At 52.1% G+C, this 23,950-nt stretch overlaps 11 protein-coding genes across 11 annotated transcripts; 7 read left to right on the top strand and 4 right to left on the bottom strand.

Moving 5' to 3' along the window:
* Positions 1-662: 662 nt before the first annotated feature.
* An01g09410 (uncharacterized protein) lies at positions 663-1,839 on the top strand (the record flags this gene model as incomplete). Its single annotated transcript, XM_059750513.1, has 5 exons — positions 663-788; positions 818-873; positions 937-1,044; positions 1,102-1,657; positions 1,717-1,839. The coding sequence occupies 5 exons, from the start codon at positions 663-665 to the stop codon at positions 1,837-1,839; spliced, it is 969 nt and encodes a 322-aa protein (XP_059603295.1).
* A 1,198-nt stretch (positions 1,840-3,037) lies between these two features.
* Positions 3,038-4,506, bottom strand: An01g09400 (uncharacterized protein; the record flags this gene model as incomplete). Its single annotated transcript, XM_001389323.1, has 3 exons — positions 3,038-3,784; positions 3,845-4,163; positions 4,232-4,506. 3 exons carry the CDS (start codon positions 4,504-4,506, stop codon positions 3,038-3,040), a joined length of 1,341 nt encoding a protein of 446 aa, XP_001389360.1.
* A 981-nt stretch (positions 4,507-5,487) lies between these two features.
* An01g09390 (uncharacterized protein) lies at positions 5,488-7,478 on the top strand (the record flags this gene model as incomplete). The annotated part of the gene is made up of 4 exons (XM_001389322.1): positions 5,488-5,652; positions 5,712-5,730; positions 5,789-6,138; positions 6,192-7,478. 4 exons carry the CDS (start codon positions 5,488-5,490, stop codon positions 7,476-7,478), a joined length of 1,821 nt encoding a protein of 606 aa, XP_001389359.1.
* A 535-nt stretch (positions 7,479-8,013) lies between these two features.
* An01g09380 (uncharacterized protein) lies at positions 8,014-12,893 on the bottom strand (the record flags this gene model as incomplete). The annotated part of the gene is made up of 2 exons (XM_059750501.1): positions 8,014-12,512; positions 12,626-12,893. The coding sequence occupies 2 exons, from the start codon at positions 12,891-12,893 to the stop codon at positions 8,014-8,016; spliced, it is 4,767 nt and encodes a 1,588-aa protein (XP_059603294.1).
* Positions 12,894-13,129: 236 nt separating this feature from the next.
* An01g09370 (hypothetical protein) lies at positions 13,130-13,452 on the top strand (the record flags this gene model as incomplete). Its single annotated transcript, XM_059750496.1, has 2 exons — positions 13,130-13,240; positions 13,357-13,452. The coding sequence occupies 2 exons, from the start codon at positions 13,130-13,132 to the stop codon at positions 13,450-13,452; spliced, it is 207 nt and encodes a 68-aa protein (XP_059603293.1).
* A 51-nt stretch (positions 13,453-13,503) lies between these two features.
* On the top strand, positions 13,504-16,323 carry An01g09360 (hypothetical protein; the record flags this gene model as incomplete). The annotated part of the gene is made up of 9 exons (XM_059750491.1): positions 13,504-13,603; positions 13,658-13,731; positions 14,244-14,302; positions 14,399-14,634; positions 14,755-14,911; positions 15,110-15,329; positions 15,373-15,431; positions 15,486-15,637; positions 15,836-16,323. The coding sequence occupies 9 exons, from the start codon at positions 13,504-13,506 to the stop codon at positions 16,321-16,323; spliced, it is 1,545 nt and encodes a 514-aa protein (XP_059603292.1).
* A 203-nt stretch (positions 16,324-16,526) lies between these two features.
* An01g09350 (uncharacterized protein) lies at positions 16,527-18,382 on the bottom strand (the record flags this gene model as incomplete). The annotated part of the gene is made up of 3 exons (XM_001389318.3): positions 16,527-16,823; positions 16,927-17,936; positions 17,998-18,382. 3 exons carry the CDS (start codon positions 18,380-18,382, stop codon positions 16,527-16,529), a joined length of 1,692 nt encoding a protein of 563 aa, XP_001389355.1.
* Positions 18,383-19,254: 872 nt separating this feature from the next.
* An01g09340 (hypothetical protein) lies at positions 19,255-19,941 on the top strand (the record flags this gene model as incomplete). The annotated part of the gene is made up of 4 exons (XM_059750479.1): positions 19,255-19,304; positions 19,363-19,457; positions 19,605-19,710; positions 19,764-19,941. 4 exons carry the CDS (start codon positions 19,255-19,257, stop codon positions 19,939-19,941), a joined length of 429 nt encoding a protein of 142 aa, XP_059603291.1.
* A 131-nt stretch (positions 19,942-20,072) lies between these two features.
* An01g09330 (uncharacterized protein) lies at positions 20,073-21,003 on the top strand (the record flags this gene model as incomplete). The annotated part of the gene is made up of 3 exons (XM_059750471.1): positions 20,073-20,468; positions 20,499-20,576; positions 20,647-21,003. 3 exons carry the CDS (start codon positions 20,073-20,075, stop codon positions 21,001-21,003), a joined length of 831 nt encoding a protein of 276 aa, XP_059603290.1.
* A 101-nt stretch (positions 21,004-21,104) lies between these two features.
* On the bottom strand, positions 21,105-22,109 carry An01g09320 (uncharacterized protein; the record flags this gene model as incomplete). Its single annotated transcript, XM_001389315.1, has 1 exon — positions 21,105-22,109. One exon carries the CDS (start codon positions 22,107-22,109, stop codon positions 21,105-21,107), a length of 1,005 nt encoding a protein of 334 aa, XP_001389352.1.
* Positions 22,110-22,824: 715 nt separating this feature from the next.
* Positions 22,825-23,825, top strand: An01g09310 (uncharacterized protein; the record flags this gene model as incomplete). Its single annotated transcript, XM_001389314.3, has 4 exons — positions 22,825-22,854; positions 22,928-23,162; positions 23,238-23,541; positions 23,606-23,825. 4 exons carry the CDS (start codon positions 22,825-22,827, stop codon positions 23,823-23,825), a joined length of 789 nt encoding a protein of 262 aa, XP_001389351.1.
* Positions 23,826-23,950: the final 125 nt, after the last annotated feature.

Genomic DNA, 23,950 nt, shown 5'->3' with positions numbered 1-23,950 from the left:
GCTCGGGAAGGACTAAGAAATACCAACTAGATAGAGTAACTGGGTGGTAGTAGTAGTGGTTCACCCAGGTCTAGCCTCATCGAGTGGTGCTTTCTATATCACTTTTTCTTCGCTCACTCCAGACTACCCACCCTGACAGCCTCTCCGCCACCATTCCGCCCGTTTCAGATCGTCACTTTACTTCTTCTTCTTCTTTTTTCCCCATCTTAATCTCACTGCCCCAATCCGGCCTGCAGATGCGAGGCATTTTTCCTGCCTCATCCGTTCTGATCTCACCCTGGTCTGTTCCCCAATTCTGCTAGTATAGCTGCATCACAGCCCACCTCCCACTTTAACCCCCAATCTCCACACTACCACATGTCTATCCCGTTCCTGACAAGTTCTGGGTCTGTTACAGAATGATCAGGGGATAGCCTCCTCCAGGAACCAAATCCTATATCTTCCGCTCACTCGCCAATCTAAATCCTGTCTATCCTCACTCCATCACAACCCACTCTATAAGATCAAAGCATCTTCCTGCCTCTTCATCCTTCGAACTCCAACAACTCAAACTTCAAACAACTTCAACTACTACCAATCCTACTCCTGCTACAACCACCACCACCACCAATACCTTTTAAAACACCATCAATCACACCAAGCAGGAAGACGAAACTTTAACAATGCGTCGAAGCACTACTCAATCGGAGATCCCTCTCCCTATCACCTACACCCCAACTACGCATCGCATCAGCAAAGCGAAGAAGGGAAAGCGTGTGCATGCTTGCGAGTACCCGGGCTGCAACAAGGTTAGTACCATGAGAATGCTGTCGCACAGACTTGGCAACAAGCTGACCCTTCAATTCAGGTCTTCACAAGAGCCGAGCACCGAAGGTAAGCCACTGCGCTTGTGCCGCAATAATCTTGCCTGATCGGTATGCTAACTCAATCTTACAGACGCCATGAGCTGAACCACAACCCTGAAGCCCTATTCCGGTGTACCCACAGCCACTGCAAAAAGGCATTCCACCGCCCTGACCTTCTCGCCCGCCACATGGAAAGACAGTAAGTACTTCCTGCCACTACGGCTTGCTTGACTCTTTTACTGACGATTACCCTCAGCGAATTGGAAGCACAGATGGATAGGACTGCCCAATGGCACCAGCAGAGCCGTACTCCCATCATCTCTGAGCCTTATGTCCCTGCCACCACGTCTATGCCCGCAACTCAAACACCATACCTGGCTGTCACCCAACCGCACAATGCCATGTCGGTTGGGGCCCTCGTGGCGCCTGCCATCCACCCAGACCTCTCCAATGACTGCGGCTTGATGTGGAATAGTGTCGAAATTACATCTGGACACCAGACTCCTTTGTACCAAGGCCCCCATCAGATCCACGAGTCCGTAGAAGACAGTCGGTACTACGCTACCCCGGAAACGTGCCCGTCCCCTATCTCGGATGGCACTTCCCTCTCAGTTCACTCTCACTCCCGTTCGTCTGTCGTCTCCACACCGGTTACGGTCGCTGAACCGTATCCCGAGAGCCTCATGGAACCCGACCTGACTTCCTCGCCAATGTCCATGCAGTCGAATATGCGCTGCTGGGAACAGCCAGACACCAGCCTCCCGTCCCTAAGCATGATGCCTCTTCCTCTCACCGAAAGCCTCCTTCATCCGGTATGTCAATCAGACAGAACATCCACGATAATATAATCATCGCTAACCTACCATTGCAGTCTATCCACTGCCATTATCCATCGCCCAGCTGGTCAGCGAGCCCAAGCCTGACCTACGAGGAACATGCCCTTCCCCCCGCCTCATACCCGCCCGCAATGAACTGGAAGTCGTGGGCGATATGAGCGGCAACCAAGCCAACAGGCGGTGATAACTTTCATTTCTTTACCACCGACGACAGGCCGGTGCCTAATCAGGGCTTATGAGCCACGCTCCCATACGACTGATACGCTATTACTCGCCTCCCTCTGGATGAAACGCAGTGATAAATCTTAATATCTCTGGTACTCCTAATTCGTGCGGGCCGGGAATAATGCGACCATACGAGAAGAAGAGAACTACGCAGCATCACCGTCAAGCCGGTCTCGCACCATTCAATCGAATCCTAATACGACATTAATGCCGTCATGCACTGACGTTGGCATCGCCGGGTCCACGAGGCTCTGGGAAAAGGCCACCAAAGAAAAAGTGGCCTGATCCCATAATCCATCTGTCTACTATCTTTCCTTCTTGTCATTTCCTTTGTCTGTCTGCACATATTTCCTTTGTTCTGGAGAAAAAGCTTGGTTTGCGAATGGCTACCCGGCTGTGGGATGGCGTCCATTTTGGATCTTTATGAATTGATTATATACCCATGTTGTGTGGCTTTCTTATTTTGCAACGTGCACTGATTGTCCATATGTCATGTTATATTGAGTTATGCTAGCTTGATGGTTTTCTTACTTTCCTTTTTATTGTGTGTCTTGATGCCTTATCTGAGCCAATGATGTTTTCTCTTTTCTTTTCCTCTATGCAACCTTGTACAATGCTTTGCTTTTTCTTATAGAAAACATTTTGTATACTAGTATAGACTACGCTTCTTGCTGCAAAACAGGTCATTTTAACACTTCACTTCTTCTGATATTGTTTTTGATAAATCCTCTGATAATATTTCGAATATTTTACAATGTTTATATATTGACTTCGAGAATAAACATTGGTGTCTCTTAATTTTTGAATAGCTAATGAGTCTTGTACTGTGGAATCCATGAGGATCTGACGAGAATTATGGCACAAATACTAGTAGTAGTCCGTTGAGAACGATCCAGACGATGTTGGCAATCATGATACCAGGACTATGTATCCATTAGTGACTGCTGCTAGATATGTTTCTCATGCCATGATGATATCTGAGTTCATCTCGCTAGATGAGACTCAATTCCAGCCTAGAGTCTAGAAATATCCAGGATACCAAGTCGCCATTTATATCCTATCCTCGTCTACCAGACAAATAGCTATCTAGGCACCTGGCAATTACTCCACCTAGCTAATATTCGTAAATCATCAAACGTTCCTCAGCTCATCTCTGGCTGGGATGACTCTCCAACACCATCCACACCAGCTTCGATGTTGTCCCCGCTCCTCTCTAGTAAGATACTCGCCTGTTTCACGCTCATCTTCATGCTCTACTACGCAAGCACCCACTGTGACTCGTTTCTTCGCCTTGTGTTTGACGCGGCCTCCGATGCCTATGATTTCCTGTCGGAAGTAGCCGGGCTCTTCTTCCTCACGGTGTTCCCAGCCGTCATGGGCATGGTTATGGTGTCGTGGAGGACTCTGGCTGTGGCGGTGTTCGTAGTAGCGGCCGTAGTCAGGGGGGCTCCCTGAGGCTTCGTCCGCTTCGCATTCTACTTCTAGCTCGATTTCCTGGGCGGCAAGGCAGTCCTCTCCTCGACCGCATTTCACGCCCTGGCAGCCTTCACCGATACCAGTGCCGAGACCGCCAAGGTAGGTACTATAACGGGTGCGCCATGTCCATACCCGTCGGTAGGTTGTATCGCTGCTGCGTACTTGGTGTCCGCACTGGTGACAAAGCCATATAGCATCATCGCAGGAGCAAGGTGTACGCTGGAATGCCGAAATGATGGACCGTGGAGTCTGAGAAGGCGAATTTGCGTAGATATTGTGTGGATGAGCATGCTCGTAGGGTGGCTCGATAAGCTCATTCAGCGGGGCCGTACGACAAGTGGTGCAGAGACGACGAATGCGGTGCCTGAGCATGTGGCTGGATGGAGGTTTGATAACGCAGTTCTAGGTGACAAAGGTATCAATATTGCCATGAAGACACAGAGCTTGGCGGAACGGACTCACCCGGCACACAACCTTGGAACATCGACGGCATTCGGCCACCATATCTCGGGCGCATTTGGAGATCTTACCACTGGTCAGGCGTCCGGAACTTCTGGCGTTCTGGCTGAGCAAGCGCATAACCGACTTGACGCTGTCGGGAATGCAAGCTCCGCTATCCAACATGTCCGACAGTGTCTCGATATACTCATTCTCACAACGCAAAGTCTGCTTCACCAGCTGCTGGCGATAGGGAGACAAATTGGCGTGGAATTGACGGCATGTTCGCGAGAGGGCGTGCAGAGTATTCAGGTCCACCGAGCGAGCAATTTCCTTGATGATTCTGTATCCGCAGTCAGCACACCATACCGAACCAGACACTGGAGCGGCCTGGTTCAAAGTGTCTCATACGGATAGCAGCTCAGAGCAGCTGAGAAAGCATTCCGATTTGGATTTTGTTGTGGCGCTTTAGGGATGGGAGAAATGCTGTGTAACGGGTCTGGGGAGCGATCACTGTCCGCGGATGGATCCGCTGCATGATGCGGCGGCTCGTCCGGCCTGACGGGCAATAGTTCGGATAACCCAGGCTTTTTGGGTTCGATGTAGGGATGTAGGAAGGAATTGGAGGGACCCGAGATGCTATGCGGGCTAAGCGCATCGTCTTCGAAGTCAATGAAAACCACCATCCTGTTTAGAGGGAAGTAATTATCACACAGGCGGAGGGGAAAGAGATCCACAGGTTCCGTAGAGGCTTGCTAGCCGGCAGCAGCCTGGATGAACGAGCAACGAGAATTGAGCACTAGAAGCGAGGCAGACGAGCCAAATCACTCTGGCTGGGCCATAATAGGATTATAACACGTTCAAGGAAGCACAGGATGCCTGTTGAGTGGCTGCAGTGGGATGATACGGCAGGGAAACATCCAGCTCCGCTCCGTCTTCGGCGCGGGTCCTGAAGATCAACAGCAGTGGTTCGTCTCGGGCGATCGAGAGCCCGTGGGCGATTTGGCTGGGTCAGATGGGGAATCCCAACGTGGAACCGAAACCTTCAGGGCGGCCCTTATTATATTCGAGGCAGACGAGTCATATCCAAGGCGCCTCGTGGAGGATAACTTGCCGGCAGCTTTCTTCTCCCAACGTCATTTCTCCGTTGGGGTCACGCGTCGGCTGCCCGTCAGGTGCCACGCCTTTCCTCTTTGGGAAGGTACATCTCCCTCTCTCCGCTCCTCCGCATTTGCTCTGCTTCCCTCTTCGCTTGATCTTCTTCTACTTACTTTAAGTTTGGTTATTAAACTGAGGGAGAAATAAATGCTGGTATGACTGCCATGCTGGGAGAATTCTATTCTATCTTCCTGTGTTATTTCATATCAATTGGGTGTAGTTGGTACATCTACGCCTAGTAAAAATGGTTTCGAGCGGCCAAAAGGAGGGGTGAGACTCATCTTACCCCACCACGCAGTTGGAGTCATTTCTAGTATCTTATCGGGGAAGTCGGGGCATTTCCCGAGGATAAGTGACCACCTCTCTTTCGTATCGCCCGATCCCAAACCTCCAGCGAGAATCTACTTCTTGCTTGATATTTCTCCTCTTCTCTGCCACTTGACTCCCTTAGATCCTCCTCCGCGAGACCCTCTTCCCCATTGCAAACACCGCCTGATCACGCCATTAAGATGCCATTGAACTCCAAAGCTGTCTATTCTCGTCTAAACCCCGACTTTGCCCCTTTTGCGAGTCGGAGGAGTACTGTGCATAGCACGAAAGGAATCGTAACCTGTACTCAGCCATTGGCGGCCGCCGCAGGTCACAGAATCCTGAGTGAAGGAGGCAATGCCGCAGTACGTCTTAGAAGAAACCTGCCCTCTGCTTAGATGTAATGCTAACTTCGCGGGAAAAGGATGCTGCTGTAGCTGTCGGTCAGTAGAACAAGTGTGTTTAGAGAGAAGATGAAACTAAGAGAAACGTGTCTACTAGCTGCGGCATTGAATATCACGGAGCCCTCATCCACAGGCATCGGTGGAGACATGTTTTGTCTCTTCTATGATGCCAAAACGAAGAAAGTCCACTCACTGAACGGCTCTGGTCGCTATCCTGCCAATGCGACTCTCGAAAAGGTCAGGAAGGATCTGAACCTTGGCCCGGATGATTCTGGGAAAATACCAATGACCAGCGTCCTCGCCGTGTCTACTCCAGGTGCCGCGGCAGGCTGGGTTGATACTGTGGAAAAGTTCGGTAGTGGAAATCTGTCCTTGGAGCAGATCTTGCGTCCTGCCATTGAACTCGGTGAGGAAGGCTTTCCTGTCTCGGAGCTGGCATCTTTCTTTGTAAGCATATTGTTCGCTTCGTTCAACCCATACGGAAAGCTGACTTCTTACAGTGGCACGAAAGCGAGCATCTGATTCGTGCAGCATCGCCAAACTACCACGAGATGCTCAAATCTGACCCTAACGCTGAAAATGGTGTTCGGAGCCCTCTACCCGGAGAAATCCTGAGAAATCCCACACTAGCCCAAACATTCCGAGCGCTTGCCGCAGAAGGAAAGAAGGGTTTCTATGAAGGACGTGTTGCAGAAGAACTTGTCAAAGTCGTCCAGGACCTGGGAGGCTATATAACCCTGGAAGACCTTAAGTTCCACGCCGAAACAGGAAGCCAGGAAACAGAAGCCATCTCACTTAAGTTTACCGGTCAGGATATTGTGGAGAAGCAGACCGCCGGTACGACCGGCGAGGCTAACCAGGGAGTGGAAATATGGGAGCATCCACCGAACGGGCAGGGTATCGTGGCTCTTATGGCCTTGGGTATCCTCGAGGAATTAGAACGCACAGGAAAGATCCCAAAGTTCACTGAGGCACAGCACAACTCCGCCGAATATCTACACGCAGTCATCGAGAGCCTTCGCATTGCATTTGCCGATGCGTCCTGGTGGGTCACCGATCCCGACGTGGAGAAGGTCCCAAGCAAGGAACTTATATCCCGCGAGTATCTCGCGGAGCGTGCCAAGCTGTTCAATCCTGATAAGGCTTCTGATATCATTGATCATGGCAGTCCAGCTCACAACCATTGTGATACGGTATACTTTGCAGTGACAGACAAAGAGGGCAACGGTATCTCTTTCATCAACAGCAACTATGGTGGTTTCGGAACGTGTATCATACCAAAGGGATGCGGGTTCACACTACAAAACCGGGGTGCCAACTTCTCGCTGACCCCTGGGCATCCGAACGTTCTGGCCCCGCGCAAGAGACCCTATCATACCATCATTCCGGCATTGATCACTAACGTCTCTGACGGTTCTCTTCATTCAGTATATGGTGTGATGGGCGGCTTCATGCAACCACAGGGTCACGTACAGGTCCTGCTCAATATGCTTGCATTCAACTACCACCCTCAAGCTGCGCTCGATAGTCCTCGAATCTGTATCGCCGCTGGGAACGCCGATGGCGAAAAGCCCATCGACAGAACAGTTTATGTCGAGGAAGGTGTCAGCGATGCTGCTGTTGAGGGCCTGAAGCAGCTGGGCCATCAAGTCGAGGTTCTGACTGGATGGAAGAGGGGCATGTTTGGCCGTGGTCAGATTATCCGTTGTCATTATGATGATGGGAAGCTGGTGTACAGCGCTGGTAGCGACTTGAGAGGTGATGGAATGGCAATTCCAGCCCTGTGAAGTTTTACCCCGGGGATTTTAAAACCTCATTATGACGAGCTTAGACGATACGTATCCTAGAATGTGCCAATGCAGCCCAAATAAGTTGATTCATTCATGTCCCACAGCGCGCTTAGAAACCCATAAACGTAAGGACTGAAGTAAAAGAAATCCCGCTAGTTTCCACACGCTTCACCGTAGACAGCACTTTTCAAGAAGAAAAGAAAACATTAGAAGTAAATATAAGCCTCATATAGAAAACAAGTCATATCATTCGTGAAAATAATCAATTGCATGCAGCATACATCAAACGTAAGGTACATGAGAATAGAACCGAAATAGGCTAAAATGCTTCATATGAAAAAGCCACAAGCACCCCGAACCATATGCTATTCCCGCTGATGCATGCATGCTGTGAACCTGCTGCGATAAATGCAAAGTGAAACAAAGCAAAACAATGAATAAATAAATACATCGAACTGACGGGAAGAACGGAAGGGAAGGACAGGATTACCACAAGGGTGATTGGGTTTGTTAATTCCCCGGCAAGCTATCATCAGTGAGCAGCAATCGCTCCCAAGAGGGTCTTCAGCTTGGAAGGCCCACTGGGTGGAGGAGACGGCTCGCGACGATGCCTGTGATGGCGATGGCGATGCTCTCCGCTACTGCGGTGATGGCGACGTTGCTCGGGTTCCTCCTCCCTTGCCCTTGCTTCCTGCTCCATTTCCATCCTCTTGCGCTCTCTGCGAGCTTCACGCCGAGCTCGAGCTTCTTCGTCGTCCTCGGGACGTGATCGACCGGAGCGCTCACTGCTGCTCTTGCCTTCTTGCGACTGACGTTGACTCTGGTGGGAGGATGACCTTCTCTCACGATCTTTGTAGACGTTGGCGGAGGCCTTGGCAGCATTGATCTTCAGGAGCGGGCCGTTGGTGTCCGACTGACCCTCCATATACTTCAGGAAGAAGCGGGGCTTGGGTTCTGTGGACTGGGTGTGGCGAGATGAAGAGCTGCTCTTGCGCTCGCGGTCCTGGCTTCCGGAGTGATCTGAGCGTGGGTGTGACCTGGCAGGTGCGCTCTCTTTCCCGCTCAACGAACGTTCGGATTGTTCCAAGTTCCTTGATCTTGCGCTTCGCTCAGAGCGCTTTGCGCGTTCCCGCTCCTGCTCCCGTTCAAGTTGTTCACGTTGTTCACGTTGTTCGCGTTCGCGCTCTCGTAGTTGTCTGCGCTCACGCTCTTGTTGTCTGCGCTCTTGCTCTTGTTGTATACGCTCCTGCTCTCGTATACGCTCCTGCTCTCGTTGTATACGCTCTTGTTCTCGTTGTATACGCTCTTTTTCTTGTTGTCTGCACGCGCGTTCTTGTCGTCTTTGCTCGCGCTCGCGCTCACGCTCGAGCTCGCGTTGGCGTTCGTACTCTCGTTCCCGTTCCCGTTCCCGTCTCCGCTCGTCGCGATCCCGGTCACGCTCTCGCTGCTTATCCTTTTCTCTCTCTCTTCCACGGTCCAAAGAGCGGCGCTCTTTCTCGATGACCTGAATCTTTTGCTTCTGCTTCTCTTCGTGAAGTCTCTTGGACTCTTGTAAAGCTTGTGCCCATCGACCCACAATACCAACACGCTCACCTTTTTGCCGTTGGGATCGATGGCCATCAGAAGAGCTCCTAGACTCCTTCCGATCATAGTCGGCGTCGGGTGATCTTCTGTGCTTCCTTCGTGAGTCTTTTCGGTGGACTGATGCGGCGGCGGCAGCAGCAGCGGCCCCGGCGGCGGCTCCAGCTAGGATTTCACCTCTTGAAGAATCAATAGCCTCGGTTTCCTCTGACGGCTCTGAGCTCGGATCTGCTTCATATCCTTCGCTTTCGCCATGTTCTTCCGATAGCGGCGCAGCGACTTCTGACGGGTCGATAGGAACGGATCTCTCAGCAGGGGCTATATCTTCTGCCGGTTCTGGTTGATCGACTGAACCGGGTTCGTCAACAGGTGCAGGGTCTTCAACGGCAGCCTGCTCTTCAGCAGGAACGGCCTCTTCTACCGGAATGGCCTCTTCCACAACAGCAGCAGGTTCTTCCACAGCAGCAGGTTCTTCCACAGCAGCAGGTTCTTCCACAGCAGCAGGTTCTTCCACAGCAGCGGGTTCTTCCACAGCGGCGGGTTCTTCAGCCGGGGCAGCTGCTTCCGGAGCAGGCTCCTCAGCAGCAGGTTCCACCGCAACGGGCTCTTCCACCTCGGCAGGTTCTTCCGCCGCAACGGGCTCTTCCGCTGCAGTAGGTTCTTCTACCGGAGCAGGTTCTTCTGCTGCAACAGGCTCTTCGACGGTGATTTCTTCTACTGGGACTGATTCTTCCGCGGTTGTTTGCTCGTCAGCAGCAGGCTCCTCCGCCGGGGCAGGTTCTTCTGCAGCAGGGGTAGCCTCTTCCACCGGAGCAGGTTCTTCCACTGGTGCAGGGTCGTCAACAGCTTGTTCAGTGGGAACCTCTTCAACAGACGAAGACTCTTCTACTGGCGGTTGTTCTTCAGCGGCAGCGTGCTCCTCGGGAGCAGGTTCTTCGACCGGAGCCGGTTCTTCGGTGACAGGCTCTTCGGCGACGGGCGCCTCAGAGGCGGCAGGTTCCTCAGTGGTGGTAGGTTCCTCGGTGGCGGGAATCTCGACAGCTTTCTCAACCGGGGCAGGCTCTTCAACCGGAGCGGGCTCTTCAACCGGAGCGGGCTCTTCAACCGGAGCGGGCTCTTCAACCGGAGCGGGCTCTTCAACCGGAGCGGGCTCTTCAACCGGAGCGGGCTCTTCAACCGGAGCGGGCTCTTCAACCGGAGCGGGCTCTTCAACCGGAGCGGGCTCTTCAACCGGAGCGGGCTCTTCAACCGGAGCGGGCTCTTCAACCGGAGCGGGCTCTTCAACCGGAGCGGGCTCTTCAACCGGAGCGGGCTCTTCAACCGGAGCGGGCTCTTCAACCGGAGCGGGCTCTTCAACCGGAGCGGGCTCTTCAACCGGAGCGGGCTCTTCAACCGGAGCGGGCTCCTCGGTAGGGGTTGGCTCTTCAGCAGCGGGTTCTTCGGCAGCGGGCTCTTCAGCGGCGACAGGTTCCTCAATGGTGGGTACCTCAACAGCTTCTTCGACAGGTGCAGGATCCTCGGCTGGTACTGACTCTTCAATGGCAGCCTCAGCTTCAGGTTCGTCGACAGCAGCAGGTTCCTCAATCGCGGGCTCTTCAGGAGCAGCAGGCTCGTCGACGATAGGCTCTTCAGCAACCTCTTCTTCAGCAGCAGCCTCCTCTACTGGAGCAGGCTCTTCAGCTGGAGCAGTCTCTTCAGGCGCAGGTTCAGGAGGTGTCTCATCGGGGGCTGGGGGCTCTTCGGCTGCAGGTTCTTCAGCGATATGTTCTTCTGCAGGAGCGGGCTCTTCGGGCGCCGCTTCAGTGGCTGGCTCTTCGGCAAGAGCTTCTTCAGGAACTTCACGGACACCCTCTTCTACAGGTACTTCCTCAGTCGATGGGGCCTCTTCAGGAGCTGCCTCTTCTGTTACTTGCTCGGATTCTTCGACATGAACTGGCTCCTCAGCTGGCGCCTCCTCAGTGGCGGTGTCTGCAGGAGGCTCTTCTGGTTCCGGTACCGCGTCGGCGTCTTCCTTGGGGGTCGCTTCGATTGCGGCCTCTGTGGCCGGGGCTTCCTCTGCCGCAGCCTCCGCGGGAGGCTCCCCTGCAACTACTTCCTCGGTCGGCTTTTCGTCAGATGGCTCTTGAGAATCTGTTGGTTCATCCGAGCTTGCTGCTTCCGGGGTGGTGTCCGCCGTCGCTGGAGTTTCATCGGTGGGACCTTCGACTGACTCTGAATTTGTGGCTTCCTCGGGAGATACCTCCTCAGTTTCTGCCTCTTCCGCTGGAGGTTCTGCTGCGGGTTCCGCTGATTCTGTAGTTTCTTCGGCTGGTACATCTGCTGTGTCATCCGCGGTGGGCTCTTCAGCCGGAGGTTGTTCTGTAACATCCTCTCCGGCAGGTTCTTCCACAACAGCGGCTTCCTCAACAGGTGTCTCGGCGGGCGTCTCAGCAGGTATCTCGGCAGACTCTCCGTCAGCGGTAGGCGGTTCGGGGGCCTCTTCGGAGGGCTTGTCGCCTGGTTCAACTTCTGTTGAGGCCTCATCAGTTGTTTCAGGCTGTGCGGCCTCTTCAGGTGACTCTTCGGTAGCAGCAGCCGATTCTTCCGGTGCCTCTTCAGTTGCAGTCGCTGGCTCTGCTTCAGGTTCGACGTCGGCTTTGTCCGCCGCTAAATCTTCTGTAGGCTCTGGCGTCCCCTCGTTTGTTGGTGCTTCATCCACGGTTTCGCTGGTGTCAGGATTAGGTTGTTCCTCTGGATTTTGATCCTCCGGCCCTTCCGGGGCGACAGGGGTTTCCGTGGATTCTGGCGCAGGCTCAGGTTGTGCTTCGGTCTCCTGCTCTTGAGCCTCTTCCTTCGAGTCCGCAGCCGGTTCTTCAGGCGATGCATCGCCACCACCGTCCCCGCCAACGCCGTCGGCTTCGGGGGCATCGTCATTGCTCGAGGGCGCAGCTTCGCCCTCTTCTTGACTTTCTGCAGGTGGCTGTTCTGTTGCATTCTCCGCGTCCTTGTCGATATCAACGTCGATCAAGTCGGCCGTGGTTGCATCCGCTGGCGTTTCATCTTCGACATTAGCGTCTTCGGCTGCTTGATCCTCGGCTTCTTTGTTGTCGGCGTCGACATTGTCATGTTCTGCAGAAGGATCACAACCTGGGAAGTTATCCTCTATGTGTAAGGTCAGCTGACTTTGGGAACTGATATCAATGTTAGGCATACCATTGTCAGGGGCTTCATTGTTCTCCTCGGGGGGTGTATCATNTACATTCGTCGGTGCATCGTCTGCTTGGGCTTGGTCCGCTTCTATGTCCTTTGGCGCATCCTCAGCAGGCGGATCACTGGGAGGACTATCTTCCGGCGGTGGAGTGGACTCCTCTGCTTCTGGGGCGGGACTTTCGCCTTCCTCTTTTGCTTCAGTAGTTGTATCGTTGGAGGTTTCTTCAACCTCTGGTGGTGGCGTTGTTGCTTCGGTGGCACCTGATGAGGTTTAGTACAAGGAAGTCAAGGATGATAAACATCCATGTGAGAGGACATAATAGCAACTGTTGCAGGCCAGAAGGGTGTAGTATCAAAAGGCAGGTACAACATACCTTCAGACTCGGGAGACGTTGAGCCATCAGCAGGGGCACTATCGGATCCTTCTGTAGGGGTAGTCTCGGCGGCCGGGGCAGTATCTGGTTCGACGGGGTTGTTGTTATTGTCCTGATCCTTAGGCGGCGTCAGATGATCCGTAGATGCAGTATTGACAGGGTAATATGAAAAGCTAAAGGTTTGACGGTCGAAGGTCTGATAGTGACGCTCGAAAGTCTGGTACTCAAACTTGGGAAGTTGTGCATACTGGACCGGGCGTTGCTCCATTCTCTCCGACATCGACCGGTGCCTCCGGGGTAGGGTCAAGAGAAGGGGTTTGCTCTTTGGAGAGTTGATTGTCGTTTACGGGGAGCCTTTGCTTATTATTATTGTTGTTGTTGTTCTTCTTTTTCTTGTTGTTATGTTTTTTACCCATGGCATCGGATCAGTGGCGTTTCTTGGGTCTCTGATGACCTCTTTGTGGAACGGGAGTGACAAGCGGATATAAATCTATTGAAGGGAATATGACATATGCCTGTCGAATTCTAGACAAGGCGCAGAAGACAGGGGGGAAGGCGAATGAAGAAAACCCAAAAATAGGGGCAACGCAAGCAAAAAGGAACGCGAAACGAGGGGTGCTGTGTAATTGCTGGGTTAAGCAAACGCTGGGGTATGAGAGGTTGGAAGCGCAAAGGGCAGAAAGGGCATAGGCCCGATGGTCCGCCAACAACATTGTGGTTCCTTTTTTGAGGACGAAGACGAGGCGACGTATGGTAGTGCATTCGCTATCCAGTGCAATGGGTCACTGTCCAGGAATGGCTCGGGCTTGGGGCTGGGGACGTCATGAACGAACTGCCCGACGGCATCTCGTATCATTGGGCCACGTCTCACGGGCCCCATGGCCCTCCCGGACGGACATAGAAAGAGGGTCTTCTTCCGGAAGCATCACTGGGGCAAGGGAATAACCGGCGGAGCACCATCTGCAGCAGAAGCATGCAGTCGCAACTAGCAAGCAGGTGGCGGCGGGGAGTGGATGGGCAATTGTGGTCCAGATAGGATAGCTACACCACAGGGAATTGGGTGCTCCGTAGGGTGTGTCATTAGTGTGGTGGGGGTGGTGCCACAGGTCCATCAGAGGTGCTTCCGTAATTAATTTTTTTTTCTCCATCTGGCGTCAATTTCCTTTTTGTTTATTTGGCCTCTTGCGGGCAGAAGTATTGCATAGATAGTTCAAAAGTATCGTTGTTAGCCAATGCCCTGCAAGTACTTCGTACGGGGTCGTAAACCCAGTGGGAGAAAAAGCAATGGATGGTCGATAAAGACCTGCGCCTTGAGAATGCAAGGTCAAATGATTGATCTTAGGCCCAATGATTGAACATTCTAATACAGCCAATCATGCCGGCATCTGGGGCAATGAAAGGCGTAAAAAAAAGCCATCGAAAGTGAAAAGGGCGCTGCCCATGGTTACTCCGACCTGTAGAGTGTACCTCATCAACATAGCCGGATCACCAATATCATAATCATTCATGCCCAACGGCTGTTGCAGCAAAAGTAGTAAATTAGACGCATGGTCCGTGAGTAGCGAGACTGGGTCCCTGGTCAGGGAAGACAAAGCTAGGGGTGGTTGGGTGTAACTAGGGTGCGAATGTTATGGCCATGGGTAAGGATTACTGTTGTGACTGTGCACCGTTCGGTGGGTAAAGGCGATCAATCATCGACGACAGCATCACTTCCCATCACCGAAGATGACAGGGGGGGGGGAAGGGAAAGCTGATCGAGAGGGGGCGATGAAGATCTCCAGAAAACTGGTTATTCCGTACTTCTGGTACTGATGAAGAACCGTCGAAGCAAAAACGAAGCAAGCCAGAAGGGTCAATGGAGAAACAAACGCCTGGCGAAACAGCGAGGAAAGGGGAAAAGGGAACGAGAGGGAGGGAAACTGAAGCCGGATTCGAAACTCCACCGGACAATTCAGCAGCCGCAGATCACTGGACCGCCCAACCAGGAATAGTGGAATGGCTTCGATCGGGTTTCAGTTTGAATCATTTTCCAGTGCCTTCATTATTCATGATACAACAAGAGGTCAATTCCTCTCAGGCACCATGAAGAAAGAGGGAGGCAAAAACCCTCCATCGTGTCTCCAATCCAGATGATGTTATTTCCCGATCCACGATGGGGGATCTGGCATCCCAACAATCCGCATCGCAATTGCTTCCGAGTACAATCGAGGGATCAATAATTCCGAGGGGGGCCCAGATCATGGGCGGTGGGCAGAAAGAAGCCGGACTCGTCGCATCCACCGATAAGTGAGGCGCATTGCTGTTCTGGCAGCCGGTGAGTGGCTACCACTGCACGCCCCCCCCATCCAGGCCCGTTGAAGGCGGCGTCATTAGTGATGAGATGAATGGAGTGGCTCCAAGCTACGGAGCACACTAATCGGGATGCTAACTAACCCCATTCCTCCGAAGCCCTCTTCATTTTTCTCTTGGCTACCTGCCCATCAGGCAAGCTGCCCAGCATTGCAGCTCGCATACAGTGTTGTGTTCTGACGGGCTCCCCGCTCGGGTCTATACAGACCCCAACCCCAATCAGCCAGCACCAATGCCTTCTTCCTCTGGCACAAACACCCTCCACGTCAACCACCCTCCGCGTCTCCCAATCTATCTATTGCCATCGCAACTGCCTTACCCATCATCTCAGATACTCAGCCAGATACCCGAGATCGTTTCTGTGCGTGTCATTGACTACTAGATCTTTCTATTGCCAGCACAGCGAATCTGTCAGGTTCAGGTCGAGATCGCCGATTATGGCGCTGATCCGACCTAGGTACGTAGTAAGGTATCCAGTTGTATAGACTACGTAGCGGGCGGGCGCCCAAAGGGATGATGATGGTCACACAATTGCAGATGCCAGGTCCGACAGAATGACATTCTCTCTATGCGAGTTCAACAATTTTGCCATCATGAGGGCTTTTCTCTGGTCCCCGGCAACCCATTTGCTGACCACCAGCCAAACCCTAGTCGCTACTTTCGGTGTCATCCCACGCTGGAACATGCAACGGGCCGGAAATGGCTGCCTCCCCGCTGGATTTCACCACCATCCCTGGCCATAAGCTTTGATGTTTAATCCATCCATCTTGTGGTACCGCTTATGCATGTTTCCGCTTCGTCCCGGAGGTGCGAATTGCTAGTCCCTTCCATCCGCAAATCCCCTACCAGTGGCTCCCTCAGATGAATTGCCGTCTAAATCATACGCGTACTTTGTGCTTGAGCGCTTACCAGGTCAGCCTGCGCTGTCAAAATTCTGGCTGCCAATCACCGAGTCAAATGCCGGGCATAGGATCACTGATAGCGTGAGAGCTATCAGAATCAGCTACACTCGCCTTGGTCTGCAAGATGCTTGGGTAACCACCGCTGGCAGTGACATTGACACTGGGACCTATGTTAAAACAATGCAGAGGTTCAGAACTGACACGACCCCCAAATTCGTCCAATCAATTATTGACTTGGCTATTCTATTGACCTCGACCTCCGCCATCTATCGTCAATTGATTCAGGCGATGACTGTTGTTCGTCACAGCCTAGCAGCAGGCATCTGGCCTCGCTTGGGCTTCATCAAGTCTAAAAATAAACAATCTTGCTTTTGGGTATCCTCAAGCCGTAAACGTCCGCTGGAGAATGCTAGGCCATCCACACCTGTCATATTGACGGGGACTTGACTCCTAAGATCACCAGCCTCAACCGTTCGAGAAAAGAGAAAGCCGGCAAAATTTCCCGAAACAGGAAGCCAAGGCAATGCTATATGCAACCGTCTAGTATGATCATGACAAAACACGACAGTCACCAACAGGCTCTAGACCCAAGTATCAGCATTTGGCACCCAACGTAGCGTGCCAATGACCGAGAATGGTCATGAAGGACGTCATGTTCTCAGAGCATCCATCGATTTCCTCCACCGTGGCCCGTAAACTTTCATCACAAAGAGGACGGAGCTGCTTGCAAACGCAACCAGTCCAAGGATGGTGAAAAGCCATCCATTGCCAATGGCATCGATGATGGGGGCGGTGACTACTGAGCCCACGCAGGAGAAGATATTTCGCATGAAGTTATTCAGTGCGACACCTGCAGAGGACTTCTTGGGCATGAACTCTGTCAGCATAGTCGTTGCCATGCCGAAAATGAGCATTGATCCAACGCCAAAGAAGAAATTGGCAATCATCTACACAAACTTTGTCAGTAGGATGCCATGAATTGCATGAAGCAGAGAGGATAAGCATCATCAGGTGTGTGACACCCTTCCTGTCAGACGTCTAAGAACATACCGGTGCTACCCAGAATACACCTCGATCTGCGCACCATCCATACCAAATCAGTCCAGCAGGGTAGAGCATGGCGCCAAGCCAGGCATTCTCACGCATCCGGTCTTCAGGACGATAGATCAATTTTCCATGCTCGTCGTATCGTTTGGCTTTTTTTGCCTCCCGCTGCATAATGCTATCCATCCAACGGCCTCCGAAGGTGCTAGCAACAACATATCCGAGCGAGTTGGGTATATATAGTAGACCAACAATAATCGTGCTGAAGTTATATGGGCTAGCACTGAACGTATGCTCAACACTGACGTTTAGCACATAAAGAGATCCAAAAGTGATACTTGCGTAGTATACAGTTAGTAGAACCGGAGGATAGCGCAGGTAAAGAATGATCTTCAAAGGGTCGAGCAACACCATCTTGAGGACTCTTAACCACCTAGTGGTGAATTGAACGACCTGTCGAGAGGATACTCGACTCACTTGACGTCTAATCGTTTCCTCGTGCTCGTTATTCGTCTCCCGTGTCTGAATTTTCGTTTTTGCCAGTGTTTCTGGGAGGGCGAAGAAGATGAAAACCACGGTGAGCCCTCCATAGGCGGCCAGAAACCAAAGCGTACTTCGCCATCCCCAGCGTTCAGCTAAAGCACCTCCTACAATCGGGGCTATCAGAGGCCCACATAGTGGACCGAGATAGAAGATATTCATAGCACGTCCTCTTTCTTGAGGGTCCCAAAGATCCGCAATGGTCCCTGCACCGACAGCCTGAACTGATGCAGATGCACCACCACTCAACATTCGCAGCACAATGAGCATAGCTATTGAACTGGAGATAGCGCAGAGAGAGTTGAAAACGACAAAGAGACTGAAGGAAATGAGGTATATTGTTCGTCGCCCCAGTCTTTCGCTGAAAGACGACCACCACAGTGGGAAGATGGACATACTAAGCATGTATAGGGAGATTGATAAATTTGTTATAGTTGTTGATGTTCCCAGTTCCTTCGATACTTGGGAGAGAGAGGCTAGCATTGACGTAAGAATACGACCAAATCGGCCCACGACTGGATGACACGGACGACTTACGAAAGAAGATGGAGCTACCCATTGGAGCTGCAGCTCCAGCCACTGCTACCACGAACGTGATAAACCATTTCGTCTTCCGCGGATATACCTTGGGGTTCTCAACTTCGGCCAGCAACGAGAGCTGACCAAAAAGTCCCCTTCGTTTCAATCTTGGTACCACTACAGGACCCTCTGGCTCTTCATCTGAAAATGTAGTGCGAACATGTGATTCCTCGTCTTTCCCTTCTATCACGGGAGAGTCGTCGGAGCCTTGAGATATGGAGTCAGGATCGCGCTTCTCGTCGGTCATCTCGTCATTAGATCGTAGGGCTTCAGGGTGAGTATGACCAGTAGGGGAAGTCTGCACCAAGTCGGCATCAGGAATGCCCTTTGTTGTTGTCGCCATCTTCCTCCCCGTACGACGTTCCCATATAAGGAGCTAACAGCTCAAGCAGCACGATAGGGCTTCTCACAAGGAACACACCAAAGGGTCGCGACAGACTAGACTATCATACATGCGATGAAGTGAAAGTAGCATGCGCTAAATGACCGTGCCGGGCGGGCCAGTGACAAATTGTTATGACGAGGTATAAGAGTTGGCGATCATCATATACTGTCAATAAGTCGTAAGTATAGAAGTGAGTAGTGGTGAGAGAGAGTGGAAGACGAGCTGGTCGGTCCAGATAAGATAGTTGGAGAAGATGAAATTGGAGTAAGAAAGAGGAGGAGGAAGATTGGATTGCGTCTTTGCTCGTGAGTTAGTTCGTATCAGCAGGGGTCGGTTCCTCCTAATCGGGCAGGAAACTGTATGTGCCTTCCCCACTTGCTTCTGGTTGCACCTGCCATTGGATCTCAACAATTCAGGATTCCTTGATAGATCGATCCTGCTTACAAAGAATATAGACCCTGCAGTGCAGATTAGTTATCCGGGTTTCTTATCTCTTCACTACAAAGATCCCGAAGATACGAATGTTTTTCCAGTCGAGATTCAATATCCTGAGAATCCAGAGAATATCATCAAGCTGAAACTGACAAGCAGCATGTAGCACACCGCTACACACGCAGCGCGCCAGTATGCATACCGCAGTCAAACCCTTTTGGTTGCAAAATACTATCTGACATTTGTGTAGTTTACTCCATAATTAATGACCAGGTACTCCGTCAGTGTGTTAAGCCCATGAATCAAGCAGCATCTAACCCTCCCTCCATACTATAGGGGGCAAAGCCAAATTCAGGGCCAGCCAGTCAGAATCCAGCCAACTGGTGCCGTCTCATCCGATGGCGGTCATTTCCGCCCCTGATTTGGCACTAATTGGTGCTTTGCCGAGGTCAAGCCTCGCTAGATAGCCGGACGTTAATGTCCCGCTCAGTGGTGGGGATTCATAGCACGAGGAACGGGAAGGGAAACACTCTAAACCTCCGAATGCACATGGTACACGATATCACAGGCGCTCAACTTCTAAGACTCGAGAGTATAAATGGTAATTAGAAGATATGATTGAGCAGAATTGCTCGTTGAGGCTCCCAGGATCCTCCATTTGGTATTGATCGTCGTGTCCGGGAGAAGAAAAACACCCCGTGACAGCATTCCAGCGCATCGCTTTCGGAACATTCTCCCTTGCAGTCAGATATGGCTTACTCCCTTCAGTCTCGCGTGGCTCTGACTATTGCTTTATCAACCGTCTTTTCTGATGACAAAGTGGACAAGTCAAAGGGCACTACTATGGGATCTAGGTTAACCCCCTGTTCCGGGAAAACCCCAAGCAGCAATGATGTTACTCGAGCAGCTTGAACAGTACAAGGAGCGTAGCCATCCATATTGATAGTACATCTGCAGTATCCAAATCTATCTCCAAGCAACAGCTATGGACAACAAAACCCTCCATCCAGCCCAGTGGATACGCTCCAGCACGACCCGCCGGCTCAGTCGCTTGCCCCACGTCCGAGCCAGAGCCAACCTCATAGACAGTTCCAGAATACGAACCCAACCAGAATTGACAACATCCAACTTCACCTATCCACTACTTACCTCCTACTACCAAAGTACCTACCTCCATACGTAGCTAGTATCCAGCTCTCCAAACCATCAATCCACCATGACCGACCAATCCACCCTCACAGCAGCCCAACAATCCGTCCACAACACGCTCGCCAAATACCCCGGCGAGAAATACGTCGACGGCTGGGCCGAGATCTGGAACGCGAACCCCAGTCCTCCCTGGGATAAAGGCGCCCCGAACCCAGCATTAGAAGATACCTTGATGCAGCGGCGAGGTACAATTGGCAATGCCCTCGCCACGGACGCAGAGGGGAACAGGTACCGGAAGAAAGCGCTAGTCCCGGGCTGCGGGAGAGGGGTGGATGTGCTTCTGTTGGCGAGTTTCGGGTACGATGCGTATGGATTAGAGTATAGTGGTGCGGCGGTCCAGGCGTGTAGGCAGGAGGAGAAGGAGAGTACTACCAGTGCTAAGTATCCCGTTAGGGATGAGGAGGTTGGTAGGGGAAAGGTGATTTTTGTGCAGGGGGATTTCTTCAAGGATGATTGGTTGGAGGAGTTGGGGTTGGGGTTGAATTGCTTTGATTTAATTTATGATTATACGGTGAGTTTTATGATGTCGCCGGAGGTTTACGGGTGGTTCTAGATGAAATGATTACTGATTTCGAGTGCAGTTCTTTTGCGCCCTGAGCCCGTCCATGCGACCTGACTGGGCGCTCCGGCATACTCAACTATTAGCTCCTTCGCCACATGGGAACTTGATCTGCTTGGAGTACCCAAGGCACAAGGACCCGTCGCTCCCGGGCCCTCCGTTTGGTCTCTCCTCGGAGGCTTACATGGAGCATCTCAGCCACCCGGGAGAGCAGGTCTCCTATGATGCCCAGGGCCGATGCAGGGGAGACCCTCTCAGAGAGCCAAGTGATCGAGGACTGGAACGAGTGGCTTATTGGCAGCCTGCCCGGACGCATGAGGTGGGCAAGGATGCCAATGGGGAGGTTCAAGATCGGGTATCGATCTGGCGCCGCCGGTGAGGCCATATCCACGGTAGATAAAGTATCGCCGGGATGGGAGTCACTGTCTTGATTGGTCAATAGCCTAATCTTTGATTGACGTTTTTGTTTTATACGCTTCTCTATGTATGTTTGGAGAGTGCGTTGTAATGCTCCCCAAGCCCGTATGTGTGTCTGTAGTAAGCCAACCAGATGACCCGCTTGCTTCCCTCTTCGTCGCCTGGTTCATCGACCTCGCCCGGTTCAATCTTTTCGATTCTCCCATCGCCTTGGATGACATTGATCTCAACGCCATATGCCCTGGCGATCGCTTGCAATTCAAGTTGTCCGCCCCATTCGGCTGTCAGCTTGACCTTCCTGGTATATTGGTCCAAAGGCTCCTCCATGAATGGTGCAAAGTCGTCCTTGTGGTCGCTAATGAAGTCCGCCGCCACAGCTCTAACCGCCCGATACCCGTCATGTTTGGGCGAAGCCACGGTATCAATGCGGGATTGAGTGGGAGGCTGGAGGATCATTCTCTTCGGGTCAGGTTTCAGACCAATGCCTTGCTCGTCCAACTGGCATGCGATGGCAGAGAACAGACAGTGACCATCCGGGTTTATGTCAACCTCCTTCAACTGTAAGCGCTTGAACACGCCCTCCATGACCTCTTTCTCATTCCCACGATGATCGGTTTGGTTTGCGGCCTCCTCCGCAGCAATTGCTGACTGCGCTGCTTGTTCCGCTGCACGACGTGCTAAACGTGCCTTCTGGCGATTGGGCTTCTTAGGACGGGGGCCGGAGGGTTGCGGGGTTGCGGGGGTAGAGCTCTGGGGCGACGATGGTGTTGTCTCAGATGGGCTATCTGCATTTTGCTGATCCGGTGAGTCACCAGCCTCATCAACGTTTCGGTCCCCTTCACTGGATTCGTTCAAACTGAGGTCTTCGATGCCATCCACAGGCTGGTCCGATTCGCCATTTAATTGCGCGATCTCGGCTTGTTGCCGCTCAGAGAGCTCTCTCTGGAGCCTCTCGCAATCATCGTTGATTCCTTTGCGAGTCTTCTTCGTGGCAGACTTCTTCTTCTGAGTGATTCGAGCCTGTAGATCTTTCTGTTCCTTGCGGTGTTTAGCTTGTAGCTCCTCCATCCTGGGAAATGTGGGATGCGCTAGTCCAACTGAAACTCTATAAATGATTCTAGAAGGATGTCGAGAATTGAAATGATGGACGAACGCGAAGGTAAGCTATGCAAGAATATAAACAAGGGTATCGTGACAAGGTAGGAAGTTCAATTCAATGCTGAACATGCACATGGGTGGGATGAAGCTCAGCCCCGCCAAAGCCTTTCGTGACTTTTTCTGGATCACCCGATCGGCGCTTCTGTTGTTGATACCTAAGGCATCAAGATCTGGTCTCAGGACTTTTCGGCCAAATTGAACGACCGTCTAGAGGAGATAAGATATCGGCAACAATGAAAGCTGAGCCATGTGTATCCACCAGCCATATGTTTACTGCGCACTGTGCACTCTACTGATCGAAGTCCTGCTGGCCTTTGCCACTGACATGCCATGCAAGCAACTACTAATCACTCCAGAAATGCTGCATCATCGTTCTTCCGTTCCGCTCAGCCTCGGTATCTTTTGTGTCACCGTTGAGTGACCCCCGGTAGTTCGGGTATCCCCATCATCCCCGGGCGGACCTAGGCGGTAAGGTAGTACATCTATAAGGGGTAGATCAGCGTCTCTGTCCAGACCTCACACGCGCGGCTGACTGAATTTCTTGCAATCGGTTGTCCAGTTATTAACTGACTACTTTGATCTCCTCTAGCTTCCAAATACAATCTCTATCACACAGACCATCACCATGGACGTTCAGCAGTTGTTCAACGTCAAGGTGCGTACTGCGGAGATGCAGAGTAGAGGGCTCGGACTGTACAGCTGAGCTGAAGATCTAACCATGCGCTTAGGGCAAAGTCGTGCTGGTCACTGGTGGCGCCAAAGGAATCGGTCGGATGATCTCAGAAGGCTTCGTAAAGAACGGCGCCACTGTGTATATCTCGTCGCGAGATGCCAAGTCTTGCGATAAAGCTGTAAACGAGCTCAATGCACTTGGCACGGGCAAGGCTTATGCTATCCCTGCCAATTTCTACCAAGAGGAGGAAGTCAAAAGATTGGCCGAAGAGATTGCTAAGCGCGAGAGCAGTAAGTCCAGCCCCTGGAGTGTTGCTCCTTAGAGGAGGGTGGGCGCATAGTGCACTAGATTAACACATTCCACAGAGCTGCATGTTCTTGTCAACAACTCTGGGTCCAATTGGGGTGCCCCGTACGATGAATACCCTTCGTCTGCTTGGACACGAGTTCTCACTCTCAATCTTCATCGGGTATTCGACCTCACCAAGCTTCTCACCCCTCTACTGGAGAAGGCCGGTTCATCTGGCGACCCGGCTCGCATTATCAACATCGGTAGCATCGATGGCATAAGGGTTCCAGCTCTGGAAACCTTTGCATACAGTGCCAGTAAAGCTGGATTGCACCATTTGAGTCGTGTTTTGGCACACCACCTTGGAAGACGGAACATCACGTACGTGTAACCCCCATATGGTCGCTTATCCCCGGCGCTTGGGCTGACCCGGCACTACCCGCAGATCAAACTCTCTGGCCTGTGGCCCATTTGAGAGCAAGATGATGGCTGCCACATTGGAAGCACATCGGGAGACAATCGAGGGAAGTATTCCTTTGGGTCGTATTGGTACCCCCGAGGATGTTGCAGGAGCGTGCTTGTTCTTGAGCAGCCGCGCCGGCTCGTATGTGAATGGCGCGACAATCACCCTGGATGGTGGTAGCGCAATCACAGCGAAGCTCTGAATTGTAAGCTGTAAGCAAGATGGAATGGATATTTGGGGTAAATGGAAGTATGTGTATGCAATGTAGATTTGATCTAAGCCTACATGCAGAAGGTCCAACCTAACCAGTTATTTGTTCCCATTAAA

The sequence above is a fragment of the Aspergillus niger genome (genome assembly GCF_000002855.4).
Source record: "Aspergillus niger supercontig An01".
Classification (NCBI taxonomy): Eukaryota; Fungi; Ascomycota; class Eurotiomycetes; order Eurotiales; family Aspergillaceae; genus Aspergillus; species Aspergillus niger.
The sequence above is the reverse complement of the archived record's forward strand: the minus strand, read 5'-3'. Positions and strand labels throughout refer to the sequence as shown.